This window comes from Etheostoma spectabile, chromosome 3 (genome assembly GCF_008692095.1).
Source record: "Etheostoma spectabile isolate EspeVRDwgs_2016 chromosome 3, UIUC_Espe_1.0, whole genome shotgun sequence".
NCBI classification, from domain to species: domain Eukaryota; kingdom Metazoa; phylum Chordata; class Actinopteri; order Perciformes; family Percidae; genus Etheostoma; species Etheostoma spectabile.
The window spans coordinates 16,824,182-16,848,849 of NC_045735.1; the positions used below are offsets into that span (position 1 = coordinate 16,824,182).

At 43.0% G+C, this 24,668-nt stretch overlaps 1 protein-coding gene across 5 annotated transcripts in view; it reads right to left on the minus strand.

The window, feature by feature from the left end:
- Nucleotides 1-24,668, minus strand: part of fat3a (FAT atypical cadherin 3a) — a 156,972-nt gene that overhangs the window by 38,567 nt on the left and 93,737 nt on the right. For 3 of the 5 annotated variants that reach the window (XM_032507417.1, XM_032507414.1, XM_032507406.1), the window contains exons 4-12: nucleotides 24,406-24,467; nucleotides 20,971-21,285; nucleotides 19,897-20,107; nucleotides 17,077-17,145; nucleotides 12,808-12,947; nucleotides 7,250-7,525; nucleotides 6,029-6,239; nucleotides 3,187-5,915; nucleotides 1,681-3,052 (exon numbers count right to left, since the gene is read on the minus strand). In XM_032507417.1, the coding sequence (XP_032363308.1) occupies nucleotides 1,681-3,052; nucleotides 3,187-5,915; nucleotides 6,029-6,239; nucleotides 7,250-7,525; nucleotides 12,808-12,947; nucleotides 17,077-17,145; nucleotides 19,897-20,107; nucleotides 20,971-21,285; nucleotides 24,406-24,467 (5,385 nt within the window). The remainder of the gene's footprint in view (nucleotides 1-1,680; nucleotides 3,053-3,186; nucleotides 5,916-6,028; nucleotides 6,240-7,249; nucleotides 7,526-12,807; nucleotides 12,948-17,076; nucleotides 17,146-19,896; nucleotides 20,108-20,970; nucleotides 21,286-24,405; nucleotides 24,468-24,668) is intronic. The other 2 variants (XM_032507422.1, XM_032507415.1) reach the window with 1 other exon arrangement.

Here is a 24,668-nt window from a genome sequence, read left to right on the forward strand (position 1 = left end):
GAGCTTTGGAAGTGGGAGTGAAGCTGGAGCGAACCAATCAGCTACTGTTTTACTAACATGGATGGGGCCCAACATGTGGAACGGGTCTGAGGTTCAGCCCAAACAAAACAAGAAGAGATTGTACCTAAATGGGGGGTTACCTCTGTTGTTTTCATGTGGTTTGGCTACAAAAAGTCAGACACGGACCAGTAAACCATCCTCTGCAAAGTTTGCCACACGCTGGTGCTACACTACAGGCTCAAACTCAACAACCCACCACCCGGGGAAATCCCACGAGAGCCAGTATAGGGACAGCCAGAAGAGGAATAACAGAACAGTGAAGCTGAGTCGTGGCATTAAATTAGATATTAGCCAGAGCCGCTCCTTATGAAAAAATTCCAAATAGGCAAAGGAAATCAGGTCTGCCATCATGAGTTACTTCTGAAAAGACATGTTCTCCATTTGAACTATTGAGAAGAAGGGTTTAGGGATCTAGTCATTAGTCATTATATAGTTAAATTTCCAAGAGGACCACAGCGGAGAGCTGAGGTCCAAAAGTCTCAACAAAGTACTTCCTGAAAACAATCTTGTCTGTGTCACCGTGGACAACGCCAACAACAATAGCAGGGCATTGGAGCCAAACAACTGGACATGACTAGTGGGTTAATAAAATAATCTATGGAGAATTTGTGCACACCCCCAGATACCAAAGTTAATAATTAAATGTAAAGTAAAAATTATTTTAAAACATTCAATTCAAATATCATCCCTTCTGTCAGGCAACATCAGTATCGCTATAAATAAAACCGAGACAATCTTTTCGCAGCAGAACATATGATTATGTTCTGTTGTGATTTGCTTCGGCACTTTTAGATGAAGTACCATAGTGTGCTTCTGTCTGGGAAGTGAGAAAGGTCACATTTATCAGTATTCTCGACAGCTCATTTGCTTGGTTTTGCAATATATCTATATCTCTATCTTTTATTCTTTCTCTCCCTGCCCTGTAGCAGCAGCTCATTCCCCCTTGCCTCTTCCTCTAAAGCTGTCAGCTTTAAGGTCACATCGCTCACATGTCTGTCATTCACTCTAGCTGTCTGGCTGCTGCTCATTACAATGCCATTAGGGGAAGGATTTCCTTCCTATTAAAAGTCCTTAATAAGCTCTATATTTGCTGTTGGCATGGTAGTCCTCTGTCTTAGTCTCCTGGGAAGTCCAAATGTCCAAATCATTACCTTCTGCCAGGCAGCACATCGGACAGTGTGAGAAACAATGTGTTTTTAGAAAATCAAAGTATGTAAACATGTCCTAGTAGAAGTCCAGTATACAAGTATGAAGCTGAAAATGAGTATACTAAACATCATTTAAGGGTGTGGAGGACAGGATGGAGGATGTACGGTGTCTGAATTGCATGCAGTACACCAAGGTTGGCATCCTGTCAAAGACCTTAAATTAACACTAGTTTCCCATCTTTAACCATCCATTAACTATAGTTTACTTGCCATTAAAAAACAATTTTTCCCTAGTTTTAACTTCAAGTGATCGTGCACAAATATTTTGGAAAGCAAACAATGTAATAAATAAATGAATGTAATAAAAATATAATTGGACAAAATCCAGGGTTGTGTAGAATTATCCAATATCAGCATTCATGTCTTCCTATACTGTAGCAATGCCCTAGCAGACATGTCCAGTGGTACTCACCAGTGATGTGGTAGCTGACTTGACGATTAACGGCAGAGCTGTCATCATCTCTGGTGTTCAGCACAGCCACCACCTCGCCTGGCGGGTCGCTCTCCTGAACCGAACCAAAATAGTGTTGCTCCAGGAACCTGGGGGGGTTGTCATTGACGTCTGACACTGCTACGGTCACAGTGGTGGTACTGGAAAGAGACAGGCTCTCCCCAAAGTCGGAGGCCACCACTGTGAATGTGTAGGATGGATTGGTCTCATGGTCCAGGTCCTTGCATGTAGAGATCCAGCCTGTGTTGCTGTCAATGCTAAAGGTCCCAAACAAGGTCTCGGAATCCGCTTCTGACTGGATTAATGTCCCAAGACTGTATGTTACCTGGCCATTACCCCCTGAGTCCGGGTCAAGAGCTTGGACTTGAATGATTCTGGTTCCAATTGACGTTCCCTCCATAACTGTGGCATCATAGGAATTGGCCTCAAACGCTGGTTTGTTGTCATTCAGATCCAATACTTTGACTTCAATATCAGCAGAAGTCACATAATCCAGTTTAGCCTGTTGTATAGTGGCAGTGACTTTGAAGTGGTATCCTTTTATCACCTCGTGGTCCAAGGACTTATCAAGCTTGATCACACCTGTATCCTTTTCCACCAGAAACACACCATCTAAGTTGTTTTCTCCAGTCTCTCCATTAACCAGGGCATAGGAAGCAGACACCAAACCATATTCAGGAGAAGTGCTGAGGCGCACCGTCCCTATGGCTGAACCTATGGGGGTGTCCTCTGGTAAGCTAAATAAGTATTGATGTTGGCTGAGGGAAGGAATGAAGGCATCTGGAGAAAGAACATGGATGTAGACAGACACTAAAGAGTGCCGGACTGGACTTCCTCCATCCATAGCCTTCACAAAAAAGGATAATACAGAGTTCCTCAAGTGGCTGAAGCTGCCTTTAGTCACCATCCAACCATTGTCTGGGTCTATCTCCAGAATGTCTACCACAGGAACATGTGCCTCACTGTAAAGTGAATATGTCACTTTGGCATTAATCCCATCATCAGGATCAAAAGCCTGAATCTGTGTCACCAAAAAACCTTTAGCCACATCAGATTTGACTGAAGCTCGGTACTCTGTGGCATGGAAGTAAGGTACATTGTCATTATCATCCAACAGAGTAACTTGTACAGTACAGTAAGAGACACGTCCACCTGAGTCCTGGGCTGCCACTGTCAGAACAATGTCCTTATTTGCTGGGTCCTCGCGATCAAGCTTTTCTACAGTGGTGATCTGACCACTTGCATCAATGCTAAATTGGTCCTTGCCCACATCATTAACAAAGGAATACGTGATGTGACCGAACACTCCAGGATCTGCATCTGTTGCCTTTACCTGGAATTAAAAAAAAGTTTTTTTGGTCAATACAGACGTGTATTTTATATTCCAATATTATATTATAAATATTTCTTCTGAGAAATTATTTAAAGGAGCAAAACATTATTTTAATGAATTTCAATAGCACTTACTTGTATTACTTTGGTTCCCACAGCAGAATTCTCTCTGAACTCTGCTTCATACGTATTCTGTGCAAACACTGGACTATACAGGTTGGCCCCCAGCACCTTAATATGAACTTGTGCAGTGCTGGTAAACACCGTATCAGACACTGAAACATTAAGGCTGTAGGCCGGCTCCATTCTTTGCTTACGGTGGCTGGACAATGTGATGATTCCTGTCGTTTTGTCCATCACAAAGTTCATTCTTTCATTTCCTGACAAAATGCTGTATTCCAAATTGTCAAAATCTGAACTATCAGCATCTGATGCCTGGACACAGGTTATGAAATGACCCCTAGGTGCTAACTCATTCACGTATGCCTCATAGAGTAGCTGATTAAAAACGGGTGGATTGTCGTTAATGTCATTCACCACAACTATGACTGATACTTCACTACTCAATGGTGGGAAGCCATTATCTGTGGCCCTGACGATGAAGTTATACTGCTGGACAAGTTCATGGTCTAGCATACGTGCTGTCAGGATTAATCCACTGCTGCTGTCAATGTGAAAGTATTCTGTGTTGTTCTGCACATCAGAGAAGATCTGGTAGCGGACAACATTGTTCTTCTCTGAGTCTTTGTCAGTGGCAATAACTTGAAGAGCTGGAGTTCCAATCATGGCTGTTTCAGACAAAACAACCCTGTAGGACATTTTCTGGAATATAGGCTGGTTATCATTTACATCCTGGACAACCACATCTACATCTACCTCAGCACGGGCACCAGTGAGATAGTCTGTGGCTCTGATGGTCAGGTGGTAAGATGATGCTGCTTCGTAGTCCAAAGAGTGGATGACGCTTATGACTCCAGTATCAAATCCAATGTCAAACTGAAGAGACGGGTCTCCATCAACTATAGTGTAGATTATGTTTTGACCTTCAGGACTAGTGGCATTGATGCCGAGGATGGGGGTGTGCACAGCCACATCCTCATTCACAGAAACAGAATAAAATGGTTTGTCAAAGACAGGCATGGCTTTGTTGACTACTGTGATGGGGAACTCTATAGTCGATGAAAGAGGTGGATAGCCACCATCTCTGGCATATATCACCATCTGGTATTCCACATTGGACAAGTCAGACTCAAAAGCCCTCTTGAGGCTTAGACCACCTGACTGCCGGTTGATCTCAAAGTGACCATGGTCATCTTTGAGATAGTAAGATACCTCTCCATTAATCCCTTTGTCACTATCTACTGCCATGACCCTGAAAATGGGTGATCCTGGCTCAGCTTCTACTTGCACAGCTGCATAATAAGGAAGTCCAACAAACACAGGGGCGTTATCATTTATGTCCTCAACTTGGACTCTAACCATAACTCTGGCCACATGCAGACGGTCGTGTTCCCTTTTTGCCTCGACAACCAGTTCATAGAACTCACGCTCTTCACGGTCAAAGGGAATACCGGTGGTTTGGATCACACCGGAGGTTGGACGGATTCTGAAGCGTGTGCCGGCATTCAACAAGGTGTATTTTAACGGTTCATTGAGACGGTTTCCCACAGCATTGACCACAGCCACTTTGGTAATATTTAATACATTCTCTTGAATAGATGAAGAGTAAAGAGTGTGTGTGAAGCTTAGACCGGAGTCCAGAGCTTCTCGAACAAGAATGGTCACCAAAGCTGTGTTCGAAAATTTCCCATCTGAAACTTTAACACTGAACCGGAAACGTTCTTTGGAGAAGTTGTTGTGTTTGACTGTGATGACTCCACTGGAAGCTTTGATGGCAAAGTGCTCCAGTACTCCATCAGTCAGAGAGTAGGTGAGCTCTGCAGGGACATCTTTGTCAGGGTCTATGGCTGAAACCTGCAAAACCTCTACTCCTACATAGGTGGGGAGTAGCAGAACTGTTTCATAGGCATTCTGGGTGAAGCGAGGAGGTGAATCATTTGTGTCAATCACTTGTATTGTGACTTCTGTTGGACTATCTGCCGTCATCTGTGGCCTGCCACTGTCCCTCACATGAACGTGGAACTGGAAGGTGGCGAATGTCTCATGGTCTAGATTAGTAATGGTTCTTATGGAGCCAGTTCCCGAGTCCACTGTGAAGAACATTTTTGCAGTGTCTTCAACGATTTGGTAGACCAAGAGAGCATTTTGGTTGCGGTCAGCATCGGTGGCCTTGATTACGAGAGGCGAGTCATCGGAGTTTAAGACCACGCTGTTGACTGGTGCTGCCTCACTGATGCTGCCGTGATAGTGTAGTTGCTGGAAAACTGGTGGGTTATCATTCTCATCTACTAACTGGATTAACAGAGTAGCATTGGAGGCCATGCCAGCCATGTTGGTAGCCTGAACTAGCAAGGTGTATGATGCTTTAGTTTCATAGTCCAAATGCTTTTGAGTAGAAATCACTCCACTGTACTGATTTATCTGAAAAACACGGTCTGTGTTTCCTTGCTTAATGTCATAAGTGAGGGTGGACTGGCTGACTGCACTGACCATGGTGACCGAGGTCCCAACCACAGCATTCTCTGTGAGTTCAGCCTGGTATTCAGGCTGAGGGAACTTTGGGCCGGCATTGTCAGAGAGGGTGACCGCAATGCGCACTATAGTGGTGGTAGACAGCGGAGGGGAGCCACTGTCAGTGACTCTGACAGTCAGAACATAATGCCCTATGCTGGACAAGTCCAGGTCATGTGCAACAGTGATGATACCCAGAACTGGTTCAATATGGAATGCATTTCCAGTGTTCCCTGAAAATACAAAAACAATGTTATCGATGTGGTAGTTATTTTAGGGGAATTATTTACAGAGTATACAACAATATTATAACATATAAGAGCAAGTATTTAGCAGAGGTGCCTACCTGCTTCAATTGAGTAGTGTAGTTCGGCATTTGCGCCTTTGTCTTTGTCCAGGGCGGTCACGTGGACCACAGCTGATCCCACTGCTGCTGACTCATAGACTGAGCCTTCATACAGTGCACTGGTAAAGATAGGTACATGGTCGTTTATATCTTCCACTTCTATTAGCACACGAGCCAGGTTCTTTCTGTATGGAAACTCTTGGTCCTTCACCTGTGGAAAAAACAGACAGATAAAGTCTTTCATGGTCACATTGAACTGAATAAAATCTGATGATCATGTAATTGTGAAATCTCAAATGTGGGGACTTCTGGTTATGGTGCAGTACTGAGCGGTGGTGTGTTCTGGTGAATTTGTTCGAAAGTGGCTGACTAAGCAGTCTTAATTGTCCCATTTTGACAATTATAGAGTGACTGCTGCAATGGCACCAAAACCAGTAAAGCAGATGCAAAAACTGGTGAAATTGGATGCCACGTTAGACTCCACAAAACAAGCTAGCGATGTAGCAAATGGGGTCTTAATCACCTGGCCCCAAGCCTAGTATTATCTGCCATTCAAAAGACTGAAAGAAGACTCCTAAATCTGATTGATGGGCTACAGACAGAGTGGACTCCACGTGGACTGTCGGGCATGCTGATTCTCACAGGTGGCTGTTCAGGTGGACCAGCGTAGCTCCATAAATGGGCTCAGTATATATCAGGTATATCATGCTGTACTAATGTTACAGCAGTAGAGAGTTGGGATTACGTTTTTACAGTTTTACAGGCATATCTGGCAACCCGGCCTGGCTGTCAAACTGCGCAGTTGATACGAACACACCCCTAATTCCTTTGAAACATTTCTTTAAGTATCTCCAGATCAGAAGTTATATTATGTCCAAGCAGTATGGCAGTCTGGTGCTCCCCGCCCCTCTTGTCAGTTAGACAGATTACATCACTTTAAAATATTTAGGAGTCATGGGACAGGTATCTGTGCTCTATAATTTGTTTAGCAGATTCAAAGATTCTGCCTATCCAAACAGGCGTAGTAGCTCAACGGTTATAAAGTCACATTAAAGTATGGATTTAATTAGTGAAGGTATTTTACCAGCGGTAACATCATTAAACACAACAATGCAGACAGAACTGGACCCCCTCAGTGAAAACTGAGATAGACAAAGAGTCCCAGCTGTTAGCACAGGATCCTAAGTGGAATGATTGACAGAGACTGTGACATATACTTACAATGACAGTGAGGATGTGCTGGGCACAGGCCTCGTGGTCCAGCCTCTGGGCGGTGTAGATGGTGCCCAGGGTGGGGTGGATGTGGAACAGACGCATGCTGCTGGGGTCGATGGAGCTCTGCAGAGAGTAGGTCAGCCGGTGGTGCTCATCACGGTCCGACGCCAGAACCTGGACCACCTCGGTGTCAGATGGTGTGTCTTCAGAAATAGTGACATCATAGGTTGGTTGGGAGAAGATGGGAGCATTGTCGTTGTTGTCCATAACAGTGATGTGAACCTGGAACACATCATTAAATTAGTTCTATTATCCTTCCCTGGATGCAGTAATAGTAGATATTTTGTGGTATTTCTTTTTCAAACACACAGCAAAGTGCCGCAGGTTGGATTGGAACCCGGGTCAGCCTACATGGAGCAACACTCTAACATGTGAGTATGAACATTTCCTCCTCATTTAGCATTTCTTATAAGACACTTTTGCTAATGCATATTATATGAAAGTAATTTATGGGAGATAGCACTGGAGAATCAGTTATCAAGAACCAAAATGTTTCTGTCATCTGACTGAAAACTTTCCAGGAGTACATCAGTGAAAGGACATGTTGAGTGTAGGCTATGAATCTCCTAGCCATTATTAATGCAGCAACAATGGCTGAGGACAGATGTTGGTCTGTCAGTACTGTCCCAGCCCCCTTGAGGGCTGAGCTATTTCATCTCCACAAGGACATGAAGGCTAGTTTAACTTCTTTCTCCTTTTTGAAAAGTTCACAAAAAGTTCATAAAAATCAATCTTTTACAATAGGATTGCAGCATTAGTGTATTCGCTTGCAGAGGCAATGTCAATTTCTATGATGTTTTCATGTACAAGTCAACTTTGACATATAAGTGAATGGTGTTAAGAAATACAAGATGTCTGACAACCCTACTCGTAAACCTGCACATGACTATGTTTTGTGTCATTGGAATTAAGTATATATTGAAATTATGAATCCAGCTGGATGTGTGCCATGGTACAGACTGCAGAGAAGTCATGCAGCGTGTTTTGTGGTTGGTGTGTGTCATGACTCATGGAAAGTTCCTGAGTCACAGATGACTGTTGATGAAGCCCAGCTGGCGTCAGGAAAAGACAGGAGGAGAGGCAGAGAGGCAGGAAATCAACGTGAGACATTTCATTTGATCAGTTCTTGAGGTGAAACTGGACTGTAGCATGAGAAAATACATTGGTACATTAGTACATGGATGCAATTAAATGAAGGTGGAACAATCCGTAAATGGGCCTTTCCACTCTGCAGCCTTTTCAGAGGCTGTGTCAGTGTTTTATTATCAAATCAGTTCCGCTTGCTTATTGGGGGGCTATGGCTCAGGAGGTGATCGGTTGTCCTTTAACAACAAGGTTGACAGTCAAAGAGTCCTTTAGCAAGACACTCACCCAAGTTGGTCCCAGGCAGGCTAGTGTCAAGGACCATGTGTGTGTGAATGTGTGTGTGAATGGGTTAAAGTGTAAACTGCTTTCTCTAACCGTCTCTAATGTTAGTAAGTCTCTATGACATTTAAAGATTTAAGAAAATAACAATCACTAGTGTTTTAGTGATACCAAGCACGTCATGTCATGTTTTGATCACAACTTTTTGTTATACTTACAAAGTTTATATTTCTTCTTCTTAGTAATAAAAATACAGTTTCAACAACATATCATTGGTGCATGGATTCTAAAAGCTGAAGATCTACCGTTTTCAAAACAGCGTAACATGAAAATCTTCTATAAAAAGATGAATATGAAAAAGGGATTTTTCTTTCATACTACTCGCTACCATAGTTGCTCCTAATGCTACGTCATCTTCTCATCGAAGTTATATTGGCATTGTTTTCTACGGAGCCCCCCCTGGGGTCAGCGGAGAAAAAAGAACTAAACCATGTGCATGGATTCATAATCCGTATAGCCAAATGATATTAAATCACAAATGACGCATCTTTCCTAACAAAGTATGGGTAACAATGAACTACAAACTCATTTTTATCAAAGCAAGCCATCCACCAACCTGGAGAAATAAGACTGGTCCCTATAGGAACCGGCGGTGCTAATATAAACTACAACACGTATGTTTTAACTGTAGTGCTGTAGTATAACTAGGAGAAAACAAGTTAGAATATACTGTATATAAAATATCTTTCCACAGTTTTTTTTTTTTTCTCAGCTGACCCCAGGGGGGCTCCGTAGTTTTCCGTGGTAGCCACCACCACGTAATGCAATGGGAACAGTTCGTGATCATTTCACGGAATTCTGTGACACCGGGCTGGTAAAGCCACACCATAAATGCCCCCGAGGAGAGACTGTCTGAAACTGTGCACCATTATCTGCATTTGTTCAGTTCTCTGAGTCAACACAAACACAAAGACAGAAAGACAGAGACAGGGAGAGGTCAGGGAGGCTGTGCTGTGTGATGCAGCCAAGAGCAGCCTACGAGTTTGGCCAATGGAACAGGTAGACATACTTTGACCTGTAGACATGGCTGGACAGCATGTGGACCCATATGGTATGACGTCACACTGAACACTTAAAGGCTCTGATATACTCCAAAGCAACTGAGGACAGCAGGGCAGACAGTGGACACTGTTTACGCTACAGCACATCAGGTCTCTAGGTGGACATGTTGACACGTGTCCATGCTGCACGTCCAGTCTGCTGTCTGGCAAGATGTCTGGGTGAACCACACAGACATGGGCAGATGGCATCATTTCAAGGGGACCCTTGGCGCTATGTGGAGCTTTAAACACCATAGAACCTGTGAGTCCTTTGGTGTGGGAGAAAAGCGACAGAAATAAAGGTTTTAAATCCTTAGAGAGAAAAAAATCAAGGGCTACATTGAGCCCCAGGAGCTCGTTGCTGTGAGGGGACAGTGGTAACCACTGAGCCACAGTGCTGACTACGCCCCTGCCAAAATATCCCAGCTGAACTCTGGGAGGATTATCAAGTTCAGAACAGCAGCAGGACCAAGGGTCCGTTTCAGAAAGCTGGTTTAGTGAAAACTGAGTTAGTTAACCCTGAGATGAGGGAAACTCTGGGTTTTCTGTCTCCAGCATGTTTCAGAATCACTATCACTATCACTAACATCACCCATCGTGGACATGCACTACATCCCAGCACATTCTTTGTGTCAATTTTTTTTGCCAACAGCAGTTTTCTTTACAACACTGGTGATGCAGAGCATATTAGTAAAGCCACTGTAGCATTGCACCGACGAGTGCGCCTCGCTCTGAAACGTGTTTTAAATGTTTTGTAGAGTTCCCTGGACACAGACCAGTATGAGACATTAAAAATGGATGTGAAAAACCCTTTGAAATAAAAGATGAATTATGAATTATAAATCTGTTAATGATGCTGCAGCCTCAGAATAGGATTAGTAGGCCTAGGACTTTTTCGCCTGCAGGATTGCATCCAAATGTAATATTAAACTTATGATTAAACATGACGATAATACACTATATTGGAACTTACGTATTTACTCTAGCAGCAGTTTTCTCCCACGCAAATTCTCTTTCTCAGCCGCCGCTGTGTTGCTTTTATAACTAAATATATGTTCAAACTTGCTGTATGTGCACATGAGTATTTCTGCCGACCAGTTTGTTTGTGGTGGTTACCATGGTGAATTGTAGTATCATGGCTCCATTTATGCTGCCCTAACGCTGAGTCAACCTACTCGGCGTTGATTGAACTGGATCAGCTGTTCCGGAACCAAAAACTAAAGAGTTCACATCTCAGGGTAGATCAACTCAGAGTTCAGGGTTAAACTCAGAGTTTGTTAAACCTCCGTCCTGAAACGGGGCCCAGGAGTAGGATTGAGTGGGGGAAGAAAGAGAAAACGTGTACTATACACACATATAGAAAATGGAGTCTGAGATTTGTACTGACTGCTATCCAGAGACAACATTAAGAGAAGAGGAGGCGAACTGAGACAGGAGTTGAGTGCTGCCAGGCGAAGAGTCTAAATTTAAACGCGACTGCAGCAGGTGGCCTTCTGTTGCTCAACTGTGGAGACATTCCCTGGTGGCATGACGCCATGCTGACTCTCCATCTGGGAGACTTCCTCCATCTTACAGGTGTGTGTGTGTCTCTTTATCTGTATGTGTGTGTGAATAAGGGAGTATGTTTGTGAAACGGTGAAAAAATACTGAAACCAATATATGAAGAATGTGTTCTGGTTAGACAGGATGATGAAAGGCACAATGACAAACAACAGGCAGCTTTATAACCTGAGACAGTTGGAACCCTATCTATTGAAATATTTACCTAAAGGTTCAGCAGGTAACTTTTATGAACATAACCTTATGTCATATTTGCTGAAACTGTCAGCTACTGACAGTAGCACATGAGACCAGAAATCATATTGTCTGCCTCCTCCTAGTATTCCTAATGGCATTAGCAAGTTTCAACCATTCTCATTTTACAGCCAATCAGTACTCTTTAGTGTGTTTCTGAAAGTATTTGAGGCAAGAAATATCCAATGCAGAAACAGAAATTGATTTATTTTTGATCAGCGCTCATCAGTGTGAGAACAGTGTTATTGATACCAATATGATGGCAAATTGGTAGAGTAGACGCACACGTATAGAGGTTTACTCCTCAACGCAGTGGCCGTGGGTTAGACTCTGACCTGCGGCCCTTTGCTGCATGTCATACCCCCTCTCTCTCCCTTCTCATGTCTTCATCTGTCCTGGTTAAATAAATGCCTAAAATGCCCCAAAATAAGCTTTTAAAAACAAAAAGGATGGAAAATCCTTCAAAGATATCTATATTTTCTTCCAAATATTATTTTGGGGACTGTGAGATTGTGTGTGTGTGTATGTGTGTGTACTATGTTTAACTACATTTGTGGGGACCAAAAACTGGGAATACAGTATACTTATGGGGTCCTGACAGCTTTGTGGGGCCAAAATGCTGGTCCCCACAACTTTAAAGGGCTGTTTGAGGAATAAGACTTGGTTTTAGGATCAGGGTTAGAATTGGGTTCTGGTTAGGGTGGGGGTGGGGGTTAAGGTTAGACATTTAGGTTTGATGGTTAAGGTTAGGGTAAGGGGCTAGGGAATGCATTATGTCAATGACTGGTCCCCACAAAGATAGTGAGACACACGTGTGTGTGTGTGTGTGTGTGTGTGTGTGTGTGTGTGTATATATTGTCTGTCCCCTGATATTCCACAGTAACACAATTTTTAACATTTTCATCAAACCCTTTACGTGGCTGTTTGTGTGTCAATGTAACTAAAAGGACAAAAAAACCTGTTAATTCTCCTTTCAGACGGATCTTTGTATCTAATGTGATCCAGTCACTTTGACTCATGGACAGCATTAGTGAATGAGGGGACCAACATTGGGTTAACATGTCTGTTGGTTAATCAACATATTTTTTACTTCTCAATTCTACGCTGAGCTGAGCCACTGGAGCAGTAACATGAACACACGTTCTTCCTCTGTGGCTTCTGGTGCATTAGCATTTTAAGCTGCTCCAAAAACACTGACATGTCTAACTGTAAAGCACCAAGCGTGAAATGAAGCTGCGGCTGTACCTGTGTGTAGGCGGTGTTGGTGCCGTCTGTGGCCTGCACCGTCAGGTTGTAGAAGGAGCGCTGCTCAGCATCCAGAGGCCTGGCGATGATGATGGTGCCCACAGTCTTCTCTACGTCAAACACGCTGTCGCTGTTCCCAGCTGGGTAGGGGTGGGGGGGACAGGGTCAGTCATACAGACACACACACAAAGCAGACAGTTGGATTTATGGACCAATGGTTTTCATTCATGTGCTGCAATGTCCTAACACGTATTAAAGTCTGACATGTAGAGTAATCCAACCTGTACGCACAGCACATGACTGGAGACCATTGCTTAACACATGTTGCTCATTGTTGATGTTCCTCGGTAGACAGGATGGCTGCTGACACCCCCCACAGCCCCCCACCCCCCCCACCCCACACACACCCCGCACACTCCTCAGACTGACGTCAAAAGCACACACGGATCACAGCAACACAATGAAGCATGAGCACCGGGCCCTGCCAAACTACATATTTGTGTGTTGTGTGTTTGGGATTTTTGTGTTTGTGTGTTGTGGTGGTGTGTTTGTGTGGTGTGGTGTGTGTTGTGGGGTGTTGTGTGTGTTTGTGTGTGTAGGCAAAGGGAAACCCCCTGGAGCCAGCATGATTTTAATAAAAAGGTGATGTGTTAAAGAATGATTTTGGGGAAAAAAAGGGCTGTTTACTGACAGCACGAGGAAAGCTCAGTCCCAGCCGGCTGGGGAGACACCAGAGACTGCCTGCATCCACGGACCTATACTGCAAACAAAACTTTTGCAAAGCTGGCTTTTAAAACGCATATCATTAAATATAATAGTTTATATCCATGCATCCTTGCTCACATGCAATGCAACTCAATGATCCTTTAATGTGATGCATGGCAAATAGATCATAGCTGACCTACAGACGATGTATGATGAACTTAAAAGCTAAATGTAATCTGTTTAAAATGAAACCTAAAACATGACAGAAATCCATAAGGATCCCAGGCAGATAAGCTGAGCTTTAAAGCGTAACTCTCGCCAAAATGCAACCTAGGGTCTTTTGTGGATGTACCTGAGTCAAACGTTAGTTTAAAAGCATCATTAGGAAAGAAGCACCACTTTTAAGATTGACTGCATTCTCGTTTTTTGCTCAAATGGCCTTCTGAGTGCTAGGGGCACTTTTATGCTAGTCTCAAAACAGATATTTTTAACACAACACACACACAGCACAACATGAAACTTTTGCTCTGTATCACCAGGGGTTCTACACATGAATATTGTTAGAGTTTACTACAAAGAAAGGTTTTAACAACTCACTGTAGCATACAAGGTCAATATTGTTTTTCATTAACAACAAAACAACACATTATCCATGCATTTATATGGAACTAAGCTTTAGGAGCTTTCCAGCTTTACTCTCCTCCCTCGACGGTTTTTGACTGGCTCGATAGACGGCTAAATAAAAATAAAATATAAGAACAACAGCTACAGTGAGTTGTTGAAACCTTTCTTTTTAGTAAACTCTTGTTGTGTTCACTTGTGTGAACACAACCAATGTCCTTGATGCTGAGTTCAAGAGTAGAGGCCCTGGTGAGACTTGGAGCAAAATCCCATGTTGTGTTGAGCTTTTTTAGTAATTATAAATAGTGATTTTGATGCGATCATAGTAGCGCCCCTAGCTCTCCCATTCAAAAGGCCATTTGACCCAAAACGAGAATACGGTAAATCTTAAAAGTTATGCTTTTAAATGAAAGTTTTACTAGGTTACATTCACAAAAAGACCCTAGGTTGCATTTTGGCGAGAGTTAGGCTTTAACAGCAGAAATCTGTACAGTCAGGCAGACTGGGACAGCTTTACCTGAGTGAACAGAATTCAAACTACTTTCACACTGTGAGACCATACTCTGACAGTGCTGCAGTACGGTCTGGCTACACCGCTTATCTGTCCTGGGATAGGAGAAAAAAACTTGTTTGTATTTCTTTGAACCAATCACAGGCATCCTGGGCAGCGCTAAGCGCCGGATGCAGCCACGGTGCCGCTGCAAGGCAGATAGCGGAGATAAAGGAGGCGGAGGGGCATTAAGTGCGTCAGCTTTATCCCAGCAATGGGCATCCATTGACCCAGACTATATTCTAACAGATACAGAGGAGCATATGTGGCAAATAATAGAAAGTTTTTTACGTTGGAATGAGATTAGTAGTACAAATTAGTAGTAAAAATATCAATGATGGGCATAGGAGACGCCAGGGAGGGGCTTGGGGGTTCTGTAGCTACCCCTAGAATTCCCAGAGAACCCCCTTAGCACCCCCAAGAAATTCCTGTGGTTTATTTATAAAACATTTTATGTTGATATGTGAATTGAAAAATAAATAAATAGTAAATTAATAAAAAATTCATGGCTGTTGTGAGCACCCTCACGTCTCATGTCTGCCATCCAAGCAGGACAGTCAGCAGGACATAAAGAAGAAGAGGGTTTGGCAAGAACCCTACTGAGTCCAGAAAAAGCCTCCCGCCTGCCGACGCTAAATTACAGAGACAGAAAATTTCCCTCTCTCCGCAAAACGGGGGAGGCAAAAAAAAAACCTCAGCTCTGTTCTAAAATTGGTTTCCACTGCCTGTTTGAAAGCCAGTTTTTACTCGTGGGCTCAACTGGACAGTTGTGTGACCACAGAACGTTGTGGTGACCCCCCCCCCCCCCCCCCCCCGCTGTTCTCACAGCGCTAAGCCCGGGACACGCCGCTGTCCTGTCATCCATGGGCCGAGACACACAAGCAGAAATACTTCATATCTTTGGTGATGAGTCATTTAAGTGACAATATGTTCCACCTTCTTACAACTTTTCTTGTCCTGCCAATCAGAATCAAGTATTCTCTGTGACTGTTATGTAGGTAAATGATATGAATAGTGTCCTGATACAAGAACATATTAGAATAGGCAGATGCTAAAAAAAGCAAGGCTGCGCTTGTTTCTCTATTAGCTGAGAGTGCTTTATCATACTTTAGCATGAGCTTTTCGCCTATCAGTCAAAACAGAGCAAACTGTGTCAAATGAAAAAAGCTCATTTAATTTATTGTGTTACCCTTATTGTTAGTGGTAACAAAGTTTAGGACATTTTTAGTATCTGAGGTTTTGGCACTACAATCCCCATCATGCTATAGATGATGCTAACAGGAAGTGTACCTTGCCATAGAGGCAGTGAGCTAACGACCTGTTTGACCTACACCATGAACACTGCATTAGTTTTCTCTGACCATGGATGTATTAATACCTATCAGCTGAATGACATTATTACTGAAGAGAAGGTCTAAATATGATGATTATGAGGCGAGGTCTGAAGTTCTACTAATCATCTGTTGTATTTTTAATCATACTCATTTGTCTCTTGTGGAGTTTGGAGTCAGTTCTGCCGACCCTAGCATGTTTTGTATGTCTCTTTAGAACTGAGTTGTGAGACAGAACAGAATTCTGGCAACACCTCTGCAGATTTTCTGCAAATTTGAAATAATTTCGAAATTGTATTGTTATCCTAAATAAATATTGTCTACCCAGGGGCGGAATTTTGATTTCATAGTTACAGATCCTCAAAAGGGCTTAAGGTTTTCAGATACCCCTAACCGGGGTACAACAAAATCCAACCATGTTCTGTCATAATTTTGATATGCACCCTTCATGAACAGGATTGATGGTTTAGGGAGGGTTTTGTAAGATGTATGTGAGAGGTGTCTGTGCATATGCATACACAATGTTTCAACATGTACTTTTGAGATGCTCAGAAGTGGACGTGGTACCAGAGCACCCTAGGCCGAAGGTCGAGTATCCATTTAGTGATCACATCGTCTGATCTGAGGTCGAATGTTTTGGACACTCGGGTGAAGAAAGACTCACACCCCCAACGTGTTCCACCATTCCTGCCGGTGGCCATCATCCCCACTCTGTTGCAGGATGGACATTAGAGTGATGTGATTCTTCAGTTTGCCATTACAACCATTAGTTTGGCTAATGGGTCAGCGTGTTTGAGCCTGCCTTTAGAAAGGGCTGCATGAAGTAATGCATTAATTCATAAGTGTTTGTGTTAAACCTTAATCTCTTCAATAAACCATTTATGTAAAACACACACACACACACACAGGATAAACACTAACACAGACACACTCAAGGTGAACCTCGGCGTGGAGGATCAACATCAATTAAAAAAGACAAGAAAAAGGAAGAGGAAAGGAAACAAGGAAAGCAAGTAGAGAGAAGACAGCTAACAGTGATAGAGAGAGTTGGAAAGGAGATACCTTCTGTGGAACAGTTCCTGCCACAAGTGCTCTGCAGAATATAGAAGATCTCACGGAAAGACCTGGGACCTTCCAGGCATGAAGCATTAAGGAGAGAGAGGAGAAAGAAGGTGAGACAGGAAGGACCGACAGGCCCGAGGGAGGAGGACAGGACAGAGACAGCAGCTGAATCTACATCTCATTATCTGGACAAACTAGTTGAGCCAGAGATCTGTCCTTTTGTTAGATCTCAACATTCTGGCGCTTCTCATTGAACCACTGGCCACCAGTAAAGCACTGTAATTCCATTGTGTTTATTGCTGTCAGCAGCACACTGACTGCTGCTGTAAAAGAATACTGTGGGACATGTAGGGAGGAGGTCGGGGGGGGACTTTGGGTCATAAAACACAGCGCTTTCAAGTCGGGGAGAGGCGTTCGCTTCCCGGAGAAAACAAAATACGTTCGCCAAAAAAACGTGTGTCAGCTTCCCGGGAGTGTTTTAACCCTAACCACCATCAGCTAGTCGTTTTGGTGCCTAAACTTAACTTTTGTTCCGCATAACGCTCATTTTTTTTTTTTTTTTCAAGATTATTTTTTGGGCATTTTAGGCCTTCAATGACAGGACAGCTGAAGAAGTGAAAGGGGAGAAAGAGTGGGTGGGTGGTGGGGAGGGGTCAGCAAAGGGACGCAGTTTCAGAGTTGAATCCGGGCCCGCTGTGTCGAGGAGTAGACCTCTATCTATGGGCGCCCGCTCTACCAATGGAGCAATCCGGGCGCCCATAACACTTTTTGCGGGCTAAAGTCGACTGTAATGGCCGCTAATACGCCCGACAGCTCACAGAGCTCTAATCCAAGCCCTGTTTTCATAGGATATCATAGGAATTGGTGTGCATAAATCTCCATACAAACCCATTCATGAGAATGTGTTGCAATAGAACAGCCTGTCACAGCTGATTCTAATGATCAAAGCTCCAATGATGCCTTTGTGCTACGAAGGATTATTTATAAAATGAAAATGTTCCAGAATGCAACAACAAAGACCTTTGGATAGGCAGCTTTCATCTACAGTCTTCACCTCTGGAAGACTATATTATCTTCACTAAAACACAACTTTATTGGTCAAATGAGGAAAAAAGACTCTTCAGTAACACGTGGTCGTGATGGTGCCGAGGATACCCCCACAGCTGTGACATGGGCTGGCCCAGCTCCCACATCTGGCCTGGCCGTCAGACTGGGACAGTTTAATACTGTCAATACAGAGGGTTTAGGATGCTCCATGTTTTGTTAAATCTGATTGGCTCAGCCAGACCTTCAAACTTAATTCCCTGAAGTTATGACGAACCAAAAATGTTGAAAAGAAAATAAGGTTTTGAAGATGAAAAAGAAATGTGAACCCTGCCACACTGGTTTTATTTTGGGAATCTGCTCTGCCATTTCATTAAATATATTAACCAAAGACACAGATCAGTGTCACTTCTGCGATCATCTTACATTCATATCACCCATATGATGGTTAACTGTGCGAGGGTGAAAAGCTTTCATCAACATCTACAACACAGCCTTGATGGTGCGTTGCTTGGTGACATATACAAGAATATTATATTAATAATATGTTATAAGACAGATTTAATAAGGTCATCACAAAATGTCCTGTGTCAATAAATTTAAATCAATTAAGAAAACAATAAACCTGAAAAGTAGCCATTGAAATAAAGTGCTTGATACCAGGACTACCGTGGTGCTAGTGGTTTATTGTTTATTACGCGGGTCAGAGTCAGACCTGCAGCCGCTGCATCGAGGACTAAGTCTCTGTATTGGGGCGCACGCTCTACCAGATGAGCTGCCCAGGTGCTTAATGAAGACGCTTCTGTGTAGTGGAAAGGCGGAGGTTAATCCCAGTGTCAGCCAGAGACAGATGAGGCCGGACCAGGACCCAGCAGCAGAGACATGACACGGGACCTATTGCCATGTTGGCCAATAATATGTCTGCATTAGGTCACAGCAGCTTTATTACCAGAACAACGACTTTCTACACTCCTAAAATCATAAATAGAGACCTATCATTTAATTTATGAGAGAGAGAGAGAGAGAGAGAGAGAGAAAGGGAGAGAAAGACAAGGTGTCTGTCGCTGCTCAGACAACAAAAGGAAAGATGGATGGTGCATTAAGGGAAGTGCAGTCCTTCCTGGTCGCTGTTGTCCATCTAGCATGCATCACAGCTGGGGAACTGTCAGCGTACATACGGTATTACATGGCATTACAAACTAATGGAATTAGCATCCAATGTACTGATTATTAGAATTATGAAATCACTTTCACCACACCAGGATCGTCACCATACATAATGCGAAAAATTTGAGCTTAGTGCACTGGGCATGACATAATCTTGTTAAGCCTTTTAAGTGGGTGAAAGTGAACTTTGACAGATCCAAGGGATTTAAGTGTGCCACGTTGGGCATTATACCGTTTGTAGGGGAATGTCACAGTGGCTTTAAAATTTCTCTGCAGGTTCTTCATCTTTCATCTTTATTAAGAGCGAGCCAGCGCCTCCTCTAAGCAGAGACATTATGAAAAGATCACGTGAAGTCAGGAATAATACTTAGAAAGGGACAGTCTCAGGAAAACCCATCCGTATCAGTTCTTTATAGACTGGCAACTGTCTTTACTTTACAACCTCCAGACCTGACAGCTGGAGAAGCTGTCACCATGGTGACTGGGATGGGCAGGGCATAACAGATCAAGCAGCAAGGCCACAGTATCTGAGCTGCACCTCATACACACAGCGACACACAGCATGCACTGAGCCTGGCCACACACTGCACGCCTAGAGGGACATTTTACCTGTGATGTCAAACCACAAGGGGGTGGAGCTCTGCTGCAGTGACACCACACCCACGATCTCTGCCACCTTGTCATTCTCCATGACTGTGAAATTGTAGAATGGCTCATCGAAGAGCACCGGGACGGTGGAGGGGGGAGGGCGACGGATCCACTCGATGTGCAGGCGAGCTGTGGAGGATTTCTGGGGACGGCCGTTGTCCGTCACTTTGATCTGAGAAGCACAGGAGGTAGAGTGGGATGAGTTCAGAGGTGGCCTGACAGGAAACATCAAGCTGTAGACGTACGCAAACAGACACAGATTACCTCGTAGGGGCACACGCTGGGGCAAATGTGCACTGTCGAGTTGAAAATGTGTACTCCCAAACACATTTTATTAAAATTGTCACAAAGCAGTTTTCACTAACTCAGTAAGTTTTGGGGCCCTAGGGCGGTTCACCTAGCCTGGTGGCCGATTTAAATAGTTTTAAATCACCCCCTCCACCCCACCCCCGTCTGAAACCAGAATGCATATCAATCAGGCAGGTTTCTGTTATGAAGTGTTTGTAATGCCAAATTTAAGACTCAAATTCATAACCCATGCATGTTTAAGACTTTGAGCAAAGACAATCCAACTGATATTGAAAAGGTCCTTAAACCTGTAAGCAGACATGCTTAACCCCCATGTTGTACCAATTGTAATTACCCACAATTTGGCAAGTACAAATCTCTATTTTCATTCATTTTTGGGGCATCTTATTCAATTTTATAGCTCTTGAAAGAAGTATTGAAGTGCTTTTGAAATAGTATTGAGTAAAAGTTGACATATTCCAGTCTGTGATTATCCATCAACATCCATTCCTTTAATTTTAGTCTCAATAATTCCTAATTTTATGCTTTTCTAACTCAAACATTAGGTATAATTTCCTATAAATGAGCTTTATTGACCATACATTAACTGTAAAACTAAAGTTAATAAGTTAGTGTCACTTAGTGTTGAAAATGTCAAAAATTGACAAAAATGTAAAAAAGTTAAAATTATTGATTAAATAGCGTTGATTAATTCAAAGGGTTAATAAGAGATGGAGGAGGGCATACGGTCAGGATGTCGTAGCTCCCTGCAGTGAAGGCCTTGCGTGAAGATACAACTGCGGTCTTGGGGTCGATGAAGAACTTGCCGTCCTCGTTTCCGTCCACGATGCTGTAAGAGAGGTCGCTGTTGGGCCCTTCGTCGCGGTCGTAGGCGAACACCCGATAGATGGGCTCGCCCTTCTTTCTGCGCTCTCTCTCTGCCAGTTTGACCTGGTAGACCTTCTCAGGAAAGGTGGGCTTGTTGTCGTTTTCATCCAGGACCTGAACCATCACCCACACTGTACTCTGTCTGGGACTAGGACCACCATCTGACACCAACACCTGCAGGGGCAGTGAGACATTCAATACCGATACATATGCAGGAAATGGGTTACAGTTCAGGGACTGGATCTTGGATTCAAAGACACAACCCATAATGGTGCTTTCAGTTGTTTTACTTTAACTTGTGATCATGACTTTAGACCATCTGAAGGTAAAACTGGGTAAGTCTGACATGGTGACATGACATTTCCTGACTTTGCAAGTTGATGAGTATCACTTGAAAGCATTAGGCCTCATTCACCGACCATTCTCACCAACCTTTCTTTAGAAGAAATGGCTTCCTTTCCCCTGATATTCACCAAGGTTTTCAAGTTTGGGATTAGATCTGAGGTATGAACAGAATCTACGCACACTCAATAGCACTCCTATGCACATTTGAGAGCTGACAGGTTTTAGAAAAAATAAGGGAATAAGTCCTATTCCCTCGAGCCCTTATGTTGTCTCGCCTCGCAGTTTTCCTTGGATTAGGGTGGCACCTAAATCATGGTTGCAGCTGTAGCCGTGGTCCTGTCCCTGAGTGGGGTCTAGACCTAATCTGTATAGTGTCTTGTATAAATAATTAAACTGAAAAATGTAATTGAACTTTTTGTGAACAATGCCCGACTGAAGTACTGTTTACGGTGGGCACTGATTTGACCACATGAAGACGTGTGGCCATTCAGAACACACGGCTGGAAAGACCTTTTCGTTTGGGATGTGCCTCATAATATTATTCAAAGCTGAAACAATTATTAAATGAATTCATAATCAACTGAGTTTGACATTTTTAGTTTTTCAAGCATTAAGTTAACCACTTTCTGGCTGATTTTGTCTGTTTTATATAATTGCGAACTGAATATCTTTGAGTTTCTGGAGACCTATGCCACTGTGAGATTTTTCAAAAAAATAAAAAAGGGGGCAGTGGTGGGGGGGATGTAATGACTTTAAAACCCTGACTATTCAACAGGAACCACTCCACCTGTCTGTGTTCATTGTATCTGCTGCTATTCTCCTTCAGTCTCTGACAAATATGATGAAGAGGAAACAATCTGTCTTCCTATGTTTTGACAGCTTCTTTCTGGAGCTGCTTCTGGACTTTTTAAAATGATAAAGAAGGTGATCACTGTGAGATGGAGCTAGCCAATGAGAGCTAAGAAGCAGGCTTTTTTTTTCTTTGTCCGACATTTATATTAATTTTGCTCGAAGTGCAATCACTTTATAGCTTGTCACAGATTCACCACGCAGCAGCAGTTCATTTCCCCTGTGCTCATGGCTGGCTTCATTCAACAATACCATCTGTCATTTTACAAAATGCCAGACATGAGCAACTGCAGAGACTGTGAAGACTGGTCTGGCTAGCTGACTACGAGAGGAGGAGACAGCATACTGATAGAAAACTAAAGATTAGCATGTGTGTGTGCGTGTGTATGCTTGTGTGTGTGTTTGTGTGCGCGTTATGCCCTTCACTGTGTAAAATGTGTTTTGGTGTATCAGCTCCTTAAAAAAGCCGCTTCAAAGACCAACAGGGCCCAACTCAGCTGATTGCACCGTCCTGTGTCAGCTGATCAATGCTTCATCACACAGTTGCACGCTCCTTTTGTTAATCCTGAAAGATTTATTGTTTGTTGTTTATTGACACAAAACAAATTACAACTTTGATTAACCATTTTACATCAAGTAAAAAGTTCCAGCTGTATGTCTGCTGCATATCATTGTATCAAAATAAGATGCTGGCAATATAACAGAATCACCAACTGTGGGTAGAAGTTATAAAATCTATTTAAAAAAGGTAATGACACCAAGAATTGTCTCTGCTGCCATAATGCTATAATGTTTGTTTTTTTTAACGTCTGTAGAGAATATGTTCATAGGAAAGTCCAGACACGTGAATGTGCAGTTTGTGGACCTCGTCTAAGTCTTCATAAGGGAGATATTCACAGTTGACATAGTAGCGGTCTCTATATAGGCTACGTTTTTGTTGTAGCGCTAAAGCAGCCATACCTGACCTGAATCTAATAGAATAGAATAGAATGCCTTTATTGTCATTATACACAAGTGCAGTACCTGTGCAATGAGATTGAAGCAACCCCTTTACCGTGTCAACACAAAATATAAAAAATATAAAATGTAAGTAGTGCAGAAGAAGAAGAAGAAGAAAAAGCACTCTTGTCACACATTTGACCAGACACAGTTTAGCATTCCTAAAGCCTTGGCATGTTGGCCACTGTCATCTCATTCTGTCTGGTAACAGGGATCAGACCGTTGACACACAATATAAATAGAAGTTGAAGTGTACCGTAGACCTGACAGTTCAAGTGTAACCCATTTTGGCCGTTCCAGTGCACTATCCTTGTCCTGGGAACTAGTGCTGACTGTGCTTGTCTGTAGACAGTGGTGTCATTTGGGGAGAACTGTGGCTACAACATTCTAGCATCAGTCTTCTGACGGCTGCTCTGGCATTGGCTCCATCCTCCCAGGAACCAGCTACGTCTGCAGCCTCCTGGCCACTATCAGCTGCTCCTCATGAGTACCTTGTGTTCAGATTTTTTAGAAATAACTTGATCCCATTTCTTGTTTCTCAATTATTGTAATATATTTTGTGTGCAATTCTTTCATTTCTATTGTATTTTTGTTTTTCTAAATTTTTCTGGAGTATTTGACATAGTATAATTTGTTGCATTATTAATTTTGTATTTATTTTCTGTTTTATTTTATACTATTTATTTAACGCTAAATATTAGAATATGCTGAATATTACCATTTTGTTACGTTTTGTGAATTTAGCATCTACCTTATCAAGGAATGAGTAAAGAAGACTGCAAATCTGACTGGCCATCTGATGCCAACTTTTAGTACAGACATAGTACATGACATATTTTGGTCAGTACCAAAAATATATTGTATTTGGTATAAGTATTATCAGAAAAATGATCTATATCTGTGCAAAACCCCTCAGAGCTGTGTCCATCATCTTCCTCTGCTGCTCCGGCACTGAAGCTTCCATTCTGGCATTCATGACTTTGTACACACACACACACCCACACCACACCACACACCCACACCCACACCCACACACACACACACACACACACACACACACACACACACACACACACACACACACACACACTATGTCCTCACCTCTAAAACGTGTTCTGCTTGTTGTTCACGGTCCAGTTTCCTGGAGGTTGTGGTGATCAGACCTGAGACAGAAGAGGAAACAAGTCACATAAGTTGTTGCTGTCAGACACAATGGCTGGTTGTAATTACATGGAATGAGAGAAGCGTAACGTTCCACCTCCGTTAGCGTGACCGCTGTAATGACAGCCAACCCTAGTGGTTACAGGAGCTGCAAGCAGGCAGCTGGTGACTTTGCCACTTTATTAAACAGCAGAAATAAAGAT